The sequence below is a fragment of the Oxyura jamaicensis genome, chromosome 7, assembly GCF_011077185.1.
Source record: "Oxyura jamaicensis isolate SHBP4307 breed ruddy duck chromosome 7, BPBGC_Ojam_1.0, whole genome shotgun sequence".
NCBI lineage: Eukaryota > Metazoa > Chordata > Aves > Anseriformes > Anatidae > Oxyura > Oxyura jamaicensis.
This window is the reverse complement of record NC_048899.1, coordinates 24498500-24514442: the sequence shown is the minus strand read 5'-3', so window position 1 is coordinate 24514442 and position 15943 is coordinate 24498500. Positions and strand designations below refer to the sequence as shown.

At 38.5% G+C, this 15943-nt stretch overlaps 1 protein-coding gene and 1 long non-coding RNA gene across 6 annotated transcripts in view; both read right to left on the bottom strand.

Moving 5' to 3' along the window:
• The window catches only part of MYLK (myosin light chain kinase), a 205100-nt gene that overhangs the window by 35336 nt on the left and 153821 nt on the right, over positions 1–15943 (bottom strand). For all 5 annotated transcript variants that reach the window (XM_035330846.1, XM_035330847.1, XM_035330845.1 and 2 more), the window contains 3 exons: positions 14508–14558; positions 12672–12799; positions 9251–9404 (listed from right to left, as the gene is read on the bottom strand). In XM_035330846.1, coding sequence (XP_035186737.1) covers positions 9251–9404; positions 12672–12799; positions 14508–14558 — 333 coding nt within the window. The remainder of the gene's footprint in view (positions 1–9250; positions 9405–12671; positions 12800–14507; positions 14559–15943) is intronic.
• LOC118169531 lies at positions 4695–9134 on the bottom strand. The gene is made up of 2 exons (XR_004752182.1): positions 6878–9134; positions 4695–6580 (listed from the first exon to the last, which is right to left on the bottom strand). It is a non-coding gene; the product is annotated as an uncharacterized LOC118169531 (long non-coding RNA).

Below are 15943 nucleotides of genomic sequence, written 5' to 3'. Positions count from 1 at the left end.
ATTTTACCACGCTTAGAAATTATTTGATATCAGACTGGATGGTATTTTACAGCTCTGCACATTCAGAGAATTTACAGATGGTCTCTCCATGTGTCTGTTTTGTTTCTCAATAGTTTATTTCATGGGGATTTTAAAGGTTACCCTTTATTCATCTGTCTGTATTGAAAGCTAGAACATTTTGCCAAACTACATTCCCTTCTGGAATATGAAATCTCTATCAGCACAATTAACTGCTTCCAATAAAAATATCCAGTGGGCTGGGGAGGGGTGCAGAAGTTCCAGCACAGTTCTCTATTTTGTCCTTCTGTTTTAGTGTTTAGCATATCATTCACGTCCTTGAGCTGCCCATCTTCAATATTTCATTTGTATATCATGTGCAGTCTTTTACAAACACGTACTTCACACTTAGGCATATATTGCAAGGATTTTACGTAGCTTCACTGGACCATACCAAACCGTAGCCACAAGCCAACATACGATCTACAAGGAAGGGAGTGCATTCCAAGGTACACGGCTCCTTGTGAACGTTTCCATAGGACTATAATGGTAAGGGGAACAATTCATTTTAAATGTCAGTCTCTAACTTCAGCTTCACTACTGGATGTGGCAAAAGAAAACATGTATGTTCTCTACCATAAGATGTCTTATCTATACAAAACCAGGGGTATTTCAATCTTGACTAATTTACAGAATGACTATAACACTAAAATAAAGATTTAGCTATACTTTATGATATGGTTTATGATATTCTAGATTGTCCCGGTCAAATTGGCTGTGTCCACATAGTCCTACTGAATTTGCCCAGAATCCTACAAGCTCCATCCCCTTTGTAGCAGGCAGTACTTATACCTCTTTTGCTAGGATGCATGATCACCTTATTTGCCTAACAGTATAACTGCAAAGGCTAACAAAATAGTTGCAGGTTAGACAGCTAAATGCTAAGGGGGACTCGAGCACAAAGCTCCACAGGTAATCTCTTTAGGAATGTGAGTAGGGTTGCCCTGAGGTGGCTCACAAAACCCAGCTACAGGCAAAGGAGACAGGCAATCAGCTAACTTGGCCTCCAGCCTGCCCTAGGGACTATTCTGCACAGCAGCATAGAGACTGTGTAAAGCCACTGACACTAATGGCACAGGGGAAGGAGCAGTAGCTGCTCCATGTACTACATATTCACCAAGCACAGGGGAGTAAGAGGAGAGGAGGTGATGTGCAAGAGGACTCGACTGCTTTTCTCCCTTTCTGCTCCAGCAAACTTGGCACAGATTAGGAAAGAAGGTACTTCCCAACAAACGGAGACATAAGTTACTGCTACCCCAGACCAAGGAGGTCAGGTTCCAGTTCATTCTTTGTGACATACTTTCATTAGGGCAGATGGTAAAGTCATGAGCTGGACTCACATGAAATGTATAAGCCACGTTTAAGGCCATACCAGGATTGAAACATGCACTTCTTGTTTACTCAAATTGAATTCAGCTGCACTCCCTCCTCAGACAAATTCTCAGAGATATTTTGGTAAACAGGTTTTGATATACACCCTGGAATAACCTTTAATTAATTTTTATTTGTACACTCTGAGAAGCGTAAAGCATAGGCATGCCCAATATTTAAATCACTGTTATTTAGGAAACAGATTTGTCTTGAGGTCCTTGCCTTTTTCAGTGGTCTGTAACCCCAAATTCCTCCTGATAAGGGACTTTCTCTCCTTCTGTATAGGTAGCAAACCCCAGCTCATACAGGACTCCCACAAAATCTGAAACCGTGCTATGCAGACCTCATTGGCCTCTCAGCACTGCTCAGTTTACAGAGTCTGCAGGACACGAGCACTATTCCAGGAGACCAAAAAAGGCAGCATTCTCCTTATCTAACTCAGAGCGCAGGGAAACAGCAATCGTTCTGCTACTTGATGGGACAGTCAGCCTGAGCCAAAGCAAGGCTCCAAGGCTTTGCTGCACATTCAGAGCTTGCAAGGCTCTGGCAGTGCTTTAAGCAGCAATGCTGTTGCAGTAGAAAGCCTCTGAAAACATAACTTTGTAACCATTGCCCCTGAAAAAAAGTTATTTTAGCAAGAGGGACAGCACTGAAGCAATGTCTCTGAAGTAGTTGTCTTGATCTGTTCTCAAAATCGGTTTGGTTTCTTTCTAAATCCAGTTATCCTATTACTGTTTAACACTATTATTAGCTATTGTGATATTTGTCTGCCAGATAAAGAACAGACAGAAAGAAACAATTTAATTCCATCCCACGGGCTGTTTAGCCAGAGAAGGTATTTAATATGCTGCAAAAGCCAGTTGAACACTGTCCATGCCGACAGCACTGGCAAAGCCTTCATTTGAAATTCATCAGCAGGAGAGAAGCAAAACCATAAAAGGCCATAACTGAACCCTGCATTATTGCTGACAGGGCTTAGGGTCATGGCAGACCTCTCTGCTGTGCTCGGAAAACTATGCCCTGCAGCTTTTTTTTTTTTTTTTTTTTTTTTTTCAAGGGACAGGAGCGCCATTAGTAGAGAGATTATTACCTTTCTGCACCGCTTTACACCCACTAACGCCCTTCTGGGTGTTACTGCACCATAGGTGCATAGCATAAAATTAAAGTAGAAAATAATGCATGCACTCTCCCTAACAACACAAGTGAAGATACAGAATTTTTCTGCTAATGAAGCAGCCTCCCCAGCGGGAGCCAAGGACGACGTGGCCAAGGTTAGTTAGCTCAGGGGACTTCCACACCTGCAGCTCTGGCAGAGTTTGAAATCCACCCGTCCCTTTTAATACACACAGCAGACTCGCGCTAGCCTCCTTGAAGTATGATCCCTCCCCACAACACTCACATAAAACTGTTGTTTAAAATCTGCATTTTTGAGACTTGGGGGTAAAATAGCTCATGAACATTTAAGGCCCACAGCACCACTTTTTGCTGTTTTTCCCCCTTTGCCAGTGGGGTAACTGAGGCATAAAAGAGTAAAATGACCTCGCCCAAGGACACACAGGAGAATGGAACTGGGAATGAAACCAAATCTCGCCACTCCTACGCATATGCCCTCAGCACAAGAACATCTCCTTCTGCCACAGGCCTAATGGAACAAACAAATATATAATGCATTCTCAGGAGCCCTTTTCCTAAACCATCTGTTCCTATGCCTGAATCAACAAGCTATTTGGATTACTCATGTACTACATGCTAGGCAACTGGTTTGATAGCTGGTTGAATTAGGCCTCTGGTACCTGTCCCCTGAAAGGCAGAGTAAGTTTTAGGACTTGTCCCGGTGAGACTGTAAGCTGATTCCAAGTCCCTGATGGTGTGAGTTCAGGTCCTAGGAACACCATGTTCATGTGCAGAACTGGAGTAACGATGAATTATTCCTTAGGAAGTAAGACACTCCTGGCATTTAACAGCAGGTAAAATACAGGAAGTTTGCTGTGAGAAATACTGCCATGATATTTCCTCTTCTTCACCAGAGGAAAGGTGAAGGCAACTAAGAGGAAAAATAACTTGGCAGAGAGATCTACTATAATTTCTCTTAGCTGAAATGACATTGAAACTAGATGGCCCTTCAAGGAATAAAGCTGCTTCAGTGTGCCAGCACTGATGGATAAGGCAATATAAGCTGTTTTTCCTCTATACATTGTTATCTTGCTGTGATAAGTTAGTTTTGATGTGGCTGCAGATTTTGGCTACCAAACATTAGAGGGGAGACTGACAGTGGGGGTCACAGCACTCTTGAACTACAACAACAGAAACAAAAACAGTAAGATAAGGCATCTCTTCCTTAACTGTCAGTCTAGTTGCCCTTTAACCAGAAAACTGGTAACAAAAATCCTTCAGCAATCCAAAGGAATTTAAAAGGCTAAAGGTTAGAGGCCAAGTCCACCCACATATTCTTAGGAAATTCACTGCATTCTCAGACCCTAGATGTAAACAGGGAATCACATGGCTACTGCAAGATATAATCTGGTGCTCCACAAAAGAAGATGAAATAAGTTTCAGAGCAGTCATGTTAGCAGTTCCGAGCTGCAGCGTTGTCTGTAGAAGTGTTCTCTTTTCCAAATGGATAAGACAGTTTCTAATCAGCCCTGGATCCACTCAGTCTGAGCAGCTAGCACCGAGCCAGACCTCTCAGGCACTCACAGAAATGCTGATAGTGCCACTGTTAACTGTTGATTATGCTACTACATTTCCTTATAATACAAAATAAGGGCAAAGAAGTAATGCTAATGTAGTATGCATCTATGTCACTTGCTAAACCAGGACCAAGTCCTTTATATAAGCAATCAGCAATCCTGCCACAATATTCAATGACTACCGGAGTTAGTGTTGATCTATTCTCCAGCTAATTCTCAGTTTTCTCATTTTTGCTTGGAAAGACTCCGCTCATACAGGTTCTGCTAAAGGCATGGAAGTAACAGTTTTGTCCCAGAATGCAACCTCTCCATCCCAAACCAAGTACAGAATTTTAACATCATGCAGAGGAGCGGGTATTACTTAATGAATTCATGTTATACTACATGCCTGCATGCAACGTGCTTAAATATAAGTATACTTAAGTATTTGGCTTATCACTGTTCAACAGTGCACGAGGACACAAAGTACACCTTATGTGCACAGCTCCTTAGCATAATAAATATACAATAATAATCTTTGAGCTTTTCAGGGTATAATAATATTGCTCCTATTCTTCTGCATATCTATCTATCTATTTATTTATTTATTTTATGCAATACTACAGCTACACCAGAAACAACACAAATTTAAAGCATTTATAAAGTTGACCAAACTGCCACAGGTAGGCAGTACAAGTGCTTTTAATTCTGTATTAAAAAAAAAGAAAAAAGTTGTTCAAAAAGTATTTTCAAAAAGTATTCACCAAACCCTGGTGAACATCAGAATATCCCTGTATTATAGGCACGGAAACAGTGAGCAGTTTGCCCAAAATCATGAAAGAAGCTTGCAGAACAGACCACTTCTTTAGCGCCACATTCGCCTTGTTGAATACTCTCTTATTCTTTTGACTCTTTGTCATAATACCCAGCTATAGCCAGTATGAAGACCAAGTTCTTTTTCAAAAGTGGTTGCAGTTTGGGGTATTCCTGTCACAGACCTAAAATGTTCAGAAACAGCGATTTGATATATTTACACATATGCAGCCAGGAAATGGCATAGATGGAATGAATATTCCATGCTATCACTGTAGATTGAGGGCTCTACCTTTCCTAAATCAGTCCTATCTCACACTCAGCTCATCACTGGCTCATTTAATATAGCTTTGGCAACAAAAGTCCACTTTAATCTGACACAGTATCTGCCGTAAATCATTAGCTCAGTCCCACATCAGGCTGATTTGGATTTGGAGCAGAAACATGTTGCAAAAGATCTCCCTAGAGAGATCATTCAGCTAATGAAATTGCTTATTTGAGAGAACCAATCTTAACAATAGAGAACTCAACATGGGCATTTTGGAAACTGTCTATCCTTTAAGATAAGAGATTGCTTAACTTGGATGTCTTCTCCTTCTACTGCAGGTCTCCCAGCATTATTAATGCTTATACAGGCACAAAGCTACACAACAAAGCAATGTGAAATTCAAGACTCCATCCTAATGGCTCAGTCCTGTACAATCATCATCACACCACCTTGCCAATCAATTAACAAGGGTCTTTGCTAACTTGACTAGATATCTCTGCATATGGTGTGTGGACTGCAAACAGATTACACTGGAGGCTGAGTTTAATGGACATTTTGCTCATATATATTCATTAAAATTGTAAAAGAAAAAATCCTTAGAATACAGTTGGAATTCTTTCAAGTGCTTCTTTTCCCCCTTTTACTTTCCTAACTGAAAAGGAAGATCTAGGATGGTCTTAAATATCCTCAGGAAGGTTCTGCTCAAAGCAGTGTCAGTTATACGGCCAGACCAGGTTGTTCAGATGTTTATCCAGTCTGGACATGAATGCCTCTAAGGATGGAGACTGCACAACTTTTCTGGGCAACCTTCTCCCTGTCATGTGTTACAGTCCAAATTTAATTTGGGAAGCGTGTATTGGAGTCTTTCACATGACCAACTTGCCCATCACCATGAAGACTTTGCAACTTACATGGTTGTAAAAGTAATAATAAAATAAATAATTCTTTATTTTCCTATTCATTTAATTTTATATTTTAACAAATGCATTTGGTTTGCTGAAACTCAGAACAGAAAAACCTGTTAATTAGACCTTTGAGACACAGCTCTAGGTCAGCTCACACACACTCCTCCAGAGAGCAGACATTCTGTATTTGTAGTTTCCCTCAATACATTCAAGACTAATTGTGGACTGTGGTCAGTCAGCAATGTCTTGCATACAGAGCTTACACTCAGATGCGTCTTTCATTGGTGAACTGATAGGGAGGCAGCTCTCACAGAGTTATAGCCTTTTTATAAATAGCTGACTCAATCCTAGCACCAGGGCTTTCTCCACAAACCCTTGTTATGAATGGTGGATCAGGGTAGGGAGAGCAAATTTCTTCCCAGTACTTTGGACAGAGCAGAGAGAATGGACAAGTGAGAATTTAGGACTAAGGATGAGCTTTAGTAGACTGTAACATTCTCAATAAAATATATCAACATCACAGCCTGACATATCTTTAAGCCACATTCATCTAATGATTATCAGTAGATTATGACTACTGGGGGGAAAGAGGGAGGAGGAGGAAGAGGAGGGGAACAGAACTAATCTTAAAGGTCCCTTCCAACCCAAATCATTCTATGATTCAAACAAGTATGACAATTCCTAAATTAAAATAAACATCTCCATTTTCAGCTGGCTGCAGTCAATAAAGAAGTGTAAGTTCTTCAGTACTTAAAACTGCAGCTATACAGTGCTTTTTTTGTATTTTAGTAGACATGTTTTGCACATTTAGAGAAGTACATCTTCCCTATCCTGACTAGAGCAGGCTTTGGAGAAAAGACAGCACCTTCCAACCTTTTAAGGTGCAGATGGGGTGAGGGATTTTATCTCAGTAGTAAAATTCAAACCTGCTCTCTAGAAGGAAGATTTTTTTTTGCCCCCTTTTCCCACATTTTTGAGGACCCACACAGAAGGATCTATCGTTAAAATGCATATGGAGCAAACTAGAAATCTTGAGGCTTTGTAATGCCTTTGGCAGTGCTGACATCAGCGAGATGTCTCACTGAAGGGTTTGGCAATTTTACAAGAGGGAATTTATTCTTTTCAGTTGGAAACAGATAGCTTGTCATCAGCCAAAATGCATGGCAAACTCCAGCACATTGTAAGGATTCTTCACCCAACTCTCCCGAAAGCATCTCTGGGAATCCCACTGTTCTCTGGCACATTTCTCACTTATGGAAAAGCAAAGCAGGAGTCTGAGATGTAGCTTTATAAGGTTATAGAATTCAAAGACTTTCAAGCCAATTAACTCCAATAGACATGAAACAGTGACATATAATAATGAGGCAAGGATCACATAATGACAAGATCATAGGAACTGTTGGCCTGGTTCAGCTAGAAAAAAATCCATCTTGCTGAATAACCTGTTACAGTTAACAGACTGCAGCAGTGGCCTAGGAAGGAGTGATAAAAGGGGAAATGTAAAGAGCAGATTGTCTCCTGCCTTACCTCTAGCTGCTAGACAGCAGTGTTGGGACTTTGGACACAAACGCAGTAGTTAGAACAATATATAGAATAGCTATTTGAGGATCAGTTTTTCAAGGTTTTCATTTTTAACCTAGCTACACTTCTGATTTGTACAACCTATTGTTGGAAGGAATAATATGATTTATCTGTAATCTTCTGTTCTTGCATTCTATTGCATATTGTTGGCATCTGCTTAATATTTATACTCATTTGCCGTTATCTTTTAACTGCAACCAGTGCCAAAGATTAGACAAAAAACAATTTAAATAATTAGGAGACTTGTATTGACGATACACACAACAGTATGCAACTGACGACATTCACTCTTTCGTAGTGGCCATTGTACTTGGAAGTGTGATTCTACTCATTAAACTTTTCATGTTATTCATTGGATCACTGAAATGGATTTCCAGTCCAACTTGTGTTACTGGTGTTTTGCCATGGATTTCATCAAAGTCTGATTTTTGCCTCTGGCATTATATACACTTGCTTTACTTACTAGCCCACATATCTGTAAGGGCAGCAGAGCCAGGGCAGTTACGACTGCATCACTAGGATGAAGCTTTGCTTTTTGAAGTAGAATTTGTCCAAATGCCTGGGCAAGCTCTGCACTCCTGCAGGAAAGGGAGTCTTCATGTCAAGACACCTCCACAGGCCGTAGAGACCAGAGCTTAGGAACAGAAGGATGCAGACTAATGTTTTAAACAGATCTCCCTCTTTGCCTATAAACATTTCTTAGATTTCCCTGGAAAGCATTTGCAGTGCATCCATGCCACGGTGGATTCGTTGGCCTTTTCAAAGCTAGATGCCACAGCTCTAGGTTTTCTCTAATACTCAAGCAGTTATATATGCAAAGATACTGAAACTGTCTACCAGTCTAAAACTATCTGTAGATATCCACAGCCTGCTGCAACAAACGTGGTGCTCTGAAGCTGTTATCTGACAAGGATTTTTGAAACTTTATTATGCTTTAAGTGATTCCTGCATAGTTTAGATGTGTATTTAAAAATACATGTGTCTAATGTTCCAAATGTAAAGGGCTCCGTATTTATAACAGATTGCCTCTATCCAATGCTTTCTGTCACTACAAAACAAGTAGACAATGGTAGGAATTTCAGTTAGAAGGATAAAACCTCCCTCCCGCAAGCAACAGGATGTTTTCAAATTTACAGTCTAAGAGAAGTCATCTCAGGCCTTCCTGAATTAGCAGTTTTAAAATTTGCAGTCTAGCAAATATCTCAATGCTACAAATGTTAAATGTGAAGAGGTGGACTACAGTGGTATCTAACCAAAAATGGAGACATTGCCTTTTTTTTTCTTGTGTTTTTATAAAGTCTGGGTTATTTTATACCTCCATCTATAATTTGTAATTTTGGAAGATAAAACACATTATAACCCTACTGGAGTTGCTTACAAGTTGATTACAGTGGTTATTACAGTGCCGCTATACAGTCCAGATAATTTTTAAAGAATTGTGGTTTTTTTTTTTTTTTTTTTTTTTTCAGTCTTCTTAACTTATCTGATAATTTTATTTAATTTTGCATATCATCATATATGTTATAAAGTGAGTGTAGAGTATTGTCTAGCATAAGTATATATCTGAATTATTATTATGGACTCACCAACAACTGTAAGGTTGACTTGTGCTTGTCTGCTGCCAAGTTTGTTCTCTACAACTAGTGTGTAACATCCACAGTGTTCCTGCTTTGTTGATGATATTGTTAGCTTGCTGCTGTTTTCGGCATTCTCAATTTTGATATATTCATTTTCTTGAATCTGTCAAGATGAAAAGAAAAAAAAGATCTTACGGGATAAATTTCTTTACCTCTATACATGAAAGTGCTTAAATTACAACATAAGGTTAGCATCATGATAGTCATCTGCAGATAACTCTATCACAGCAGTGAATTATGTGCAACTGGTAAAGAGTGTAATCAACACGAGACATCTAGAAATGCAGTGGAACATTACAATTGCTCCAGTCCTGCAGCAGAAACCAGGATCCTTTTTTATGGTGAGACTCCACTAAGGAACAGGATCTTCACTTTCTATGAGCCCTTTGACAGGCTTAAAGTGTACACTGTCTAGTTGGCAAAAGAACAAAATTTGGTCTCACATAACTAACTCACAGTGACCACAGTGTCACAAGGGTTTAGCTCTAAATACCCTAATTCATTTGCCATTTCTTTCAGAAACTGAATGTGCAAGTCATCTATAGCTATAACTTTTACCTTCTTGTCTCAACCAGCCTTATTCTGTACTTCCATATAAATCAGGGTAACACTTTCATTGTTTTGAGCAATTGAAGATGTTGTTGCCTGAAATGGAGATGTAATGGTACAACTGTGCAGAGAGAAGTACAAACAGCAGATTTAGCCTTCCTAAGGCGTTTTTATTTTCTGGAGAGTCCAAACTTAAAATCTCAGCTGAATACCATAGGCATATTATGAACTAGCTTTTAATTGAAACTAAGCTATCATAGCATAAATGCCCACGGAGACTTAGATTTTAATCAGTATTAACTTGAGACATGAAAGATTATTTTAAAACCTCATAATGCTACATTGCAATTATAGAAGTTGTACGCTGTGTTCTTATGCAACAGACAACAATGTCAATGCCCTTGTTCCTCCCACCACTTCCTTTTTAGATAAGTGACTCTTCCAACTCATTCTCAGAATTTCATTAAAAATGAAGGCTATTTAGTTTGTCTTATCGTGTCACATATATTCAGAGAATAAGAAATTACAAGGTTAAGATCAGGACCTGCCCTGCTTTCTCCTCAGCTGAGAGGGAACATGCACATATGCCCAAAAATAACCTGAGAAAGTGGCTCCTACAGTAATTGCTATAGAAAGTTAGTAAATGGTATAATAAATAATAATAATAAAAAAGCAGTCTAGTAGGATATGCATTATATACCCATTGCAATGGGTGTAGACAACAGGAAGATAGATTCCTATGTTCCCACAAGAGAATCACTGGTCATAGTTAAGAATCTACAACAACTGGAAAGGTTAAAAAACAGACTTTGTTACTCAGCTAACAATAGGAGAAGCTTTCAAAGACTTTCTCACTGTTCTAGCTAAGCATGGCTCCAGCATCACTCCACTAAATTGCAATCATGTACAACTGTATGGCTCATAACTTGGTGACATTCCCTTTCTTCCAGCAAAAGATAGTTGTCCAGAATATACCTGAGGGAGGCTACTGTGGCTCTCTTGAACCTGAGGAAATGTGAGGAAGGACATAGAGAGGATGAATCCCTCCTGCTCACTGCTGTATACAGTAGAAGGGCTGAAATCAGAATTAAACACTCACTGGCTTTGCTCAGATAACTACAACAAATAGTCCCCAGGAGAGTTAGAATACTTTTTTCACCATTAGGACTGGGAATGGAACAGAGTTTAAATCAACCACATGTATAGGGGAGGAAGAAATCCAGGATAAAAACATGGTGTGATGAAGTATAAATGAAAAAGAAAGCAAAATAATTGTGCAGCACAGTAATAGTAATTAGCTATTATAATTCAGCACATAGTAATTGGCTTCCCATTTAATTCAATGAGTGAAAGACTGCTACCCTCACTTATCTTCCTGCAGTGTTTATTAACCTTCCTGAGGCTTCATCTTTTCTATACCATTCACCTGCCATCCTGACCCATCTAAAAAAAATTATCCTCCATCTGATTTTACAGTTTTGCAAGCCTTTAAATTGTCTTACAGTAAACAATTAAAAAAGAAATTATAAAGATGGTTACTTTTACCATCCTTTTACAAATGAAATAAACTGTTGAACCAGAGATCTGATATGGGTAGCATTAGGTGCTGGTCTCAGTTTGCACTTTCATTTTGTATATAAAAATATTGAAATTTACACAGATAGGACTGTTGTATTCATTGATGAACTCAGAAACATGAACATACCAGGAACTCACTTTTGAGGGGTACATTTCACCCATGCGCCAAGACAGATCTCAGCTAAATGGGGAACTCAGTGTCACTTCTGAGGCCTATATTTGTGGAAATTAGTAGACCACTTTTTAATTCCAGTCTCTAAATTAAAGAAATTTAAGGAAATTTGAGAGTTCAGGGAAATGAAAACAAAAACACTCTTTCCCCTAAAATAGGTTAATTTAGGCTTAGCAAAAAAGGAAGCTGGAATACCCTTTGGTCTGCCAAACTGTTAGAACTTTTTCAATTAAATGCTGACCCATATGGATTTAGAATATAAACTTCCTTGTAGAAGGAAAACTGTTTTTATTTATGTTCTATAGAGTGCATAACAAATTCAGAATGAAATAAACACAATAGCAGCTACAGTACATGTTTACATTTGCTCTGTCTTAACTTGGCACTTCATCTTCCAACTTGTACTTGCTTGGATTGTTTGGTTTAAAGTGTTTTAATTACTCATTAAAGAAACTCTTGCCTTTATGGACATATGCAATACAATACAAGGAAAGTAATTCAAGTAGAAAGAACTTTAAATCCAGGGGATGAATGCAGCACAGTGGCTGATATGCCTTGCAGTGTGACATTTGTGTTTTAAGATATTTCATTCAAGTTTTCTACACGGCATTTTGCCCCTCTGACATAGCTTTAGAACTAGCATCAATGAAGAAAAGATTGTTTCTAAAGGACAGAAACATTTCCTGTGAAAAATATCTTTCAGATACTACATCCTTTGCATCAACTATATTTTAATTACATGGTCTAAGGCTTTTCTCAAAGGAACAGTCATTACTTTTAGGAGAGAGAACACACAGCAATGGGTTTAAACTGTAGCAAGAAAGATTTAGGTTTGGCATTAGGAAAAGAATTTCTAACATTATGGGTATTTAGGCACTGCAATAGATTGTCAATGGAGGCTGTGAAATCTCCATCATTGTAAAGTTTTCAACAGAGGTGAGGAAAACATATGACAGGAATGACATGGATACTGCCAGTCCCTGGAGAAAGGAGATTGACAAGATGGGTTGTTGGAGTTCTTGTCCAGCTATATTTTTTATGATTGTTAAAACAGACCAGAAAACAATTTACCTGCTTACGGAACTTCATCCAGGTGCAAGTTATGGGTGCTGTTCCTACCACCTTGGCAAACAATTCCACTGATTCACCAGCACGGACTTTTCTGTCTTCTGGGAACTGAGTAATCTGAGGAGGAGTAGCTGACCCAAAAAAAAAAAAAAAAGAAAAAATAATTAAAAAATAAAATAAAATCCCTTTATGTAACTATACCTTCTATTTTTCTTAAAATTCAAAACACATACTTGTATTGGCTCAACAGTTTCAGAGCAATATTTGAAATACAGACTGGCACTTATCTGTTGCTTCCAATGAAACAACACTGTGGACATTTTTAATTCTACTGTAGTGAAGCAGTAACAATCTACACATCAGAAGCTGCTCATACAAGACCAAGGCATAGAAATCTGAAGGTGGAAACAGTCAAAACCTACCACCAATTCCAAACAGTTTACAGAATGTTTTGCTGTAGGATTCTTCTTCACTTTGTATTTTTGAAGGGCCCCAGCTAACTTCATCTCAATTTGCACATGATGGAAGGGTCTGCAAACCTGCTCCCTAATGTCATCAACAGCATTCATAAAATCTAAAATTCAACAGCTGCCTTTGAATATTATTTCTAGAGTGCCCAGGTGAGCATCATGTGGGACATCTATTATAGAGAGAAGTAAGGAAGGAAATCAACTTTTTCTTCATCATACTCAATTCTCCTATGAGCAATGACACATCCTTCTGTTCATGTATTACAGTCTTTTCAGTCTTGCAGTCCCATTCTTATTCCTCCATGTTGGAAATAGGTATTTCTCCTCCTCTTTCTTCTCATCATCTGGGTATGGTTAGATGGCAGAACTGCTCTTTTTCAATTAGTGCCATTTCCTGCCTCTCACTTGTGATGCTGAGTGTGACAGACCCCTGGCAACTGCTAGAGACAGGTGCCAGAAATATCACCTTCTTGACAATTCCAGGGTTAAACCTTTCCTGTTGCTTTACAGGAGCAGCACGGTAAAAAAAATATTTTTGGGTGAGGGATGGCAGATATGAAGATATTTTGACAGAAGTATTAAAAGGGACTCCCTAACACTAGAATGACTTCACTGCCAAATGTAACATTCCTGTCCAAAGCATAGGGCTACTGGGCATGAAAACAGTGCTTTTATTTTATTTTCAATGTCAGTAAAACAAAGTGGTTTGTTTTTCTTAGAAAAGCTTTTGTTGTTGTTGCTTTGTTTTGTTTTGAAAGTATCTGAAAGAAATTAGGCTGAGGCACACATCTGCCAGAGAAAACAGATTGAATAGTCAAAAAGCCTGACCAAGTTTTAGGACACTGAAAGCAGTTTCTTACAAAGGAACATTCTGGGTAGCTTTAAATATAGCTTTTCCTAGGAGAATGCAAACACACAAACAAGTTACCATAATGCCAGTTAAGAGGAAATGTATGGCATATCAGCTTCTCTGTGGTACCTACTCATGCAGATGTGGCATTCTGTGATACATATTAAATATGTACATATTAAAACCCTTTTCACTGAAGGCTAAACTGTGTTGAGGATAGAAAAATGGGCAAGAGTTACAATGCTGACATGCTATAGGATCTTGCTATAATTTATCTGATAATTACTTTTTTGCATGCTCATAATTTAAGTTTTAGCCACGTGTAACCTTATGAACAAGTTTGAAAACTGGACTCAGCTTTCCATTTTAGTCCTCACAGAACCTCATACCCACCATTTAATAACATATGCATGATAAATTCAGTAGGTAAACGGCTGTACTTATAAATGCATTGCCTGTTCTATAAAACAGTATTGGTTTATTGTTTATTCCAAGTAGGTGATAAATGAAAATGATTACCTGCTTTTGGAGGAGTCTTTGGAGCTGGTTTCTTCTTCACTGTTGCTTCACCTAATAAAAAAATGAAAATAAAGTTAAGTCAAATGTGAGTTTTGGAAGGTAGCAAATAAACTGCTTACATTCACAGTGATTCTTTGTTGGCACTTGGAAATCTATGATGTTCTTGCAGCACATAAAACTCAAGAACTAAAAACACTTTCAAAAAACACTTCTGATATGTTGAATAATCCTCAGAATTTTCACTGTTGAAATGGGAACTTCAACACTTAGAGTCAAACAAATCTGCTGCACATATCCTATAATCTGTCATACTCCATTCCTCATAGCAGTTTAATGAGGTGAAAACACAAGGCCCAGATCCACCTCATATTGAATATCTGCTCAAACTTCAAGCATAATCAATGCTGAATGAGCTCATTTAAAACTAAAGCAGTGAACACCACATATTAATCATGTCATTTATGAGATAGTAAAGAAACAGACATATACAGGCAGTAAATACTCGTATTGCTCCTCTGCCACATCTTCTTCCCTAGGCAGGGACAACTTTTTCAAGTATTCACAAAAGAAAGGGTCATAGCATCCAAAAATATGGCCCAGTATTTGACACCTGGGCACCTACATATCAGGAAGACAATGTTCTACAAAATTATGAATGGTAAGTAGAAAAAGGTTGAGAAGACAGGTATGTAGATAATGACTGTTCACTATTTCGTGGAAAAAAGATCTAGGGGCTATCCAATTAAATCACCAGGGAACAGTTCTAAAAGAAACAAAAGAAGTGTTTTTAAATGTAGCATGCGAAAGTTAGGTTCACGGACAAACAATTTTTTGCAGGTCAGAAACATAGAAAGGTTCAAAAGGACAGATTCATTGGAGTTATGTCTAGTGGTAGCCATTAAATGTAACAGTCTGGATGCTTTCAAACCACTAAATTCCAGAAGTGGAAGAAATCATTCCTTTTAAAGCACTTTTCTTATTTGCTATCCTAAGCATCCTTGTCAGAGGATGGCCTCTGCTCTGAAATGACATTTCTTATTTTCTTGTGCTCAACTAGGCAGCTTGATTGAGTAGCCTAGCTATTGAGATATTGTTGCCTGCAATGGAGGTAATATCTGCTAAGTGATTTTGAATATCTGGCAGCATCTACATAGGTGCTTAGCGGTAGCCATAACAGTGTCAAAAGGTTTGAATTATTTTGATCATTGTTTAAAATACTTCAAAGTCAGAAGACATTGAGGAACTAAAACCAAAACAAAACAGGAATACCAAAACCCCCACCAAAGCAATAAAGAGAGATTTTTATTTTAACTTCCTTTGCTACTTGCAAACTACAAGCTATGCATGATGTCCAGGTGACATATCTGATGCCCTGTGAATAAGGAGCCATGAGAAATGAACCCAGCATGGGGCTCTAATGTCATAGACAGTCGTGA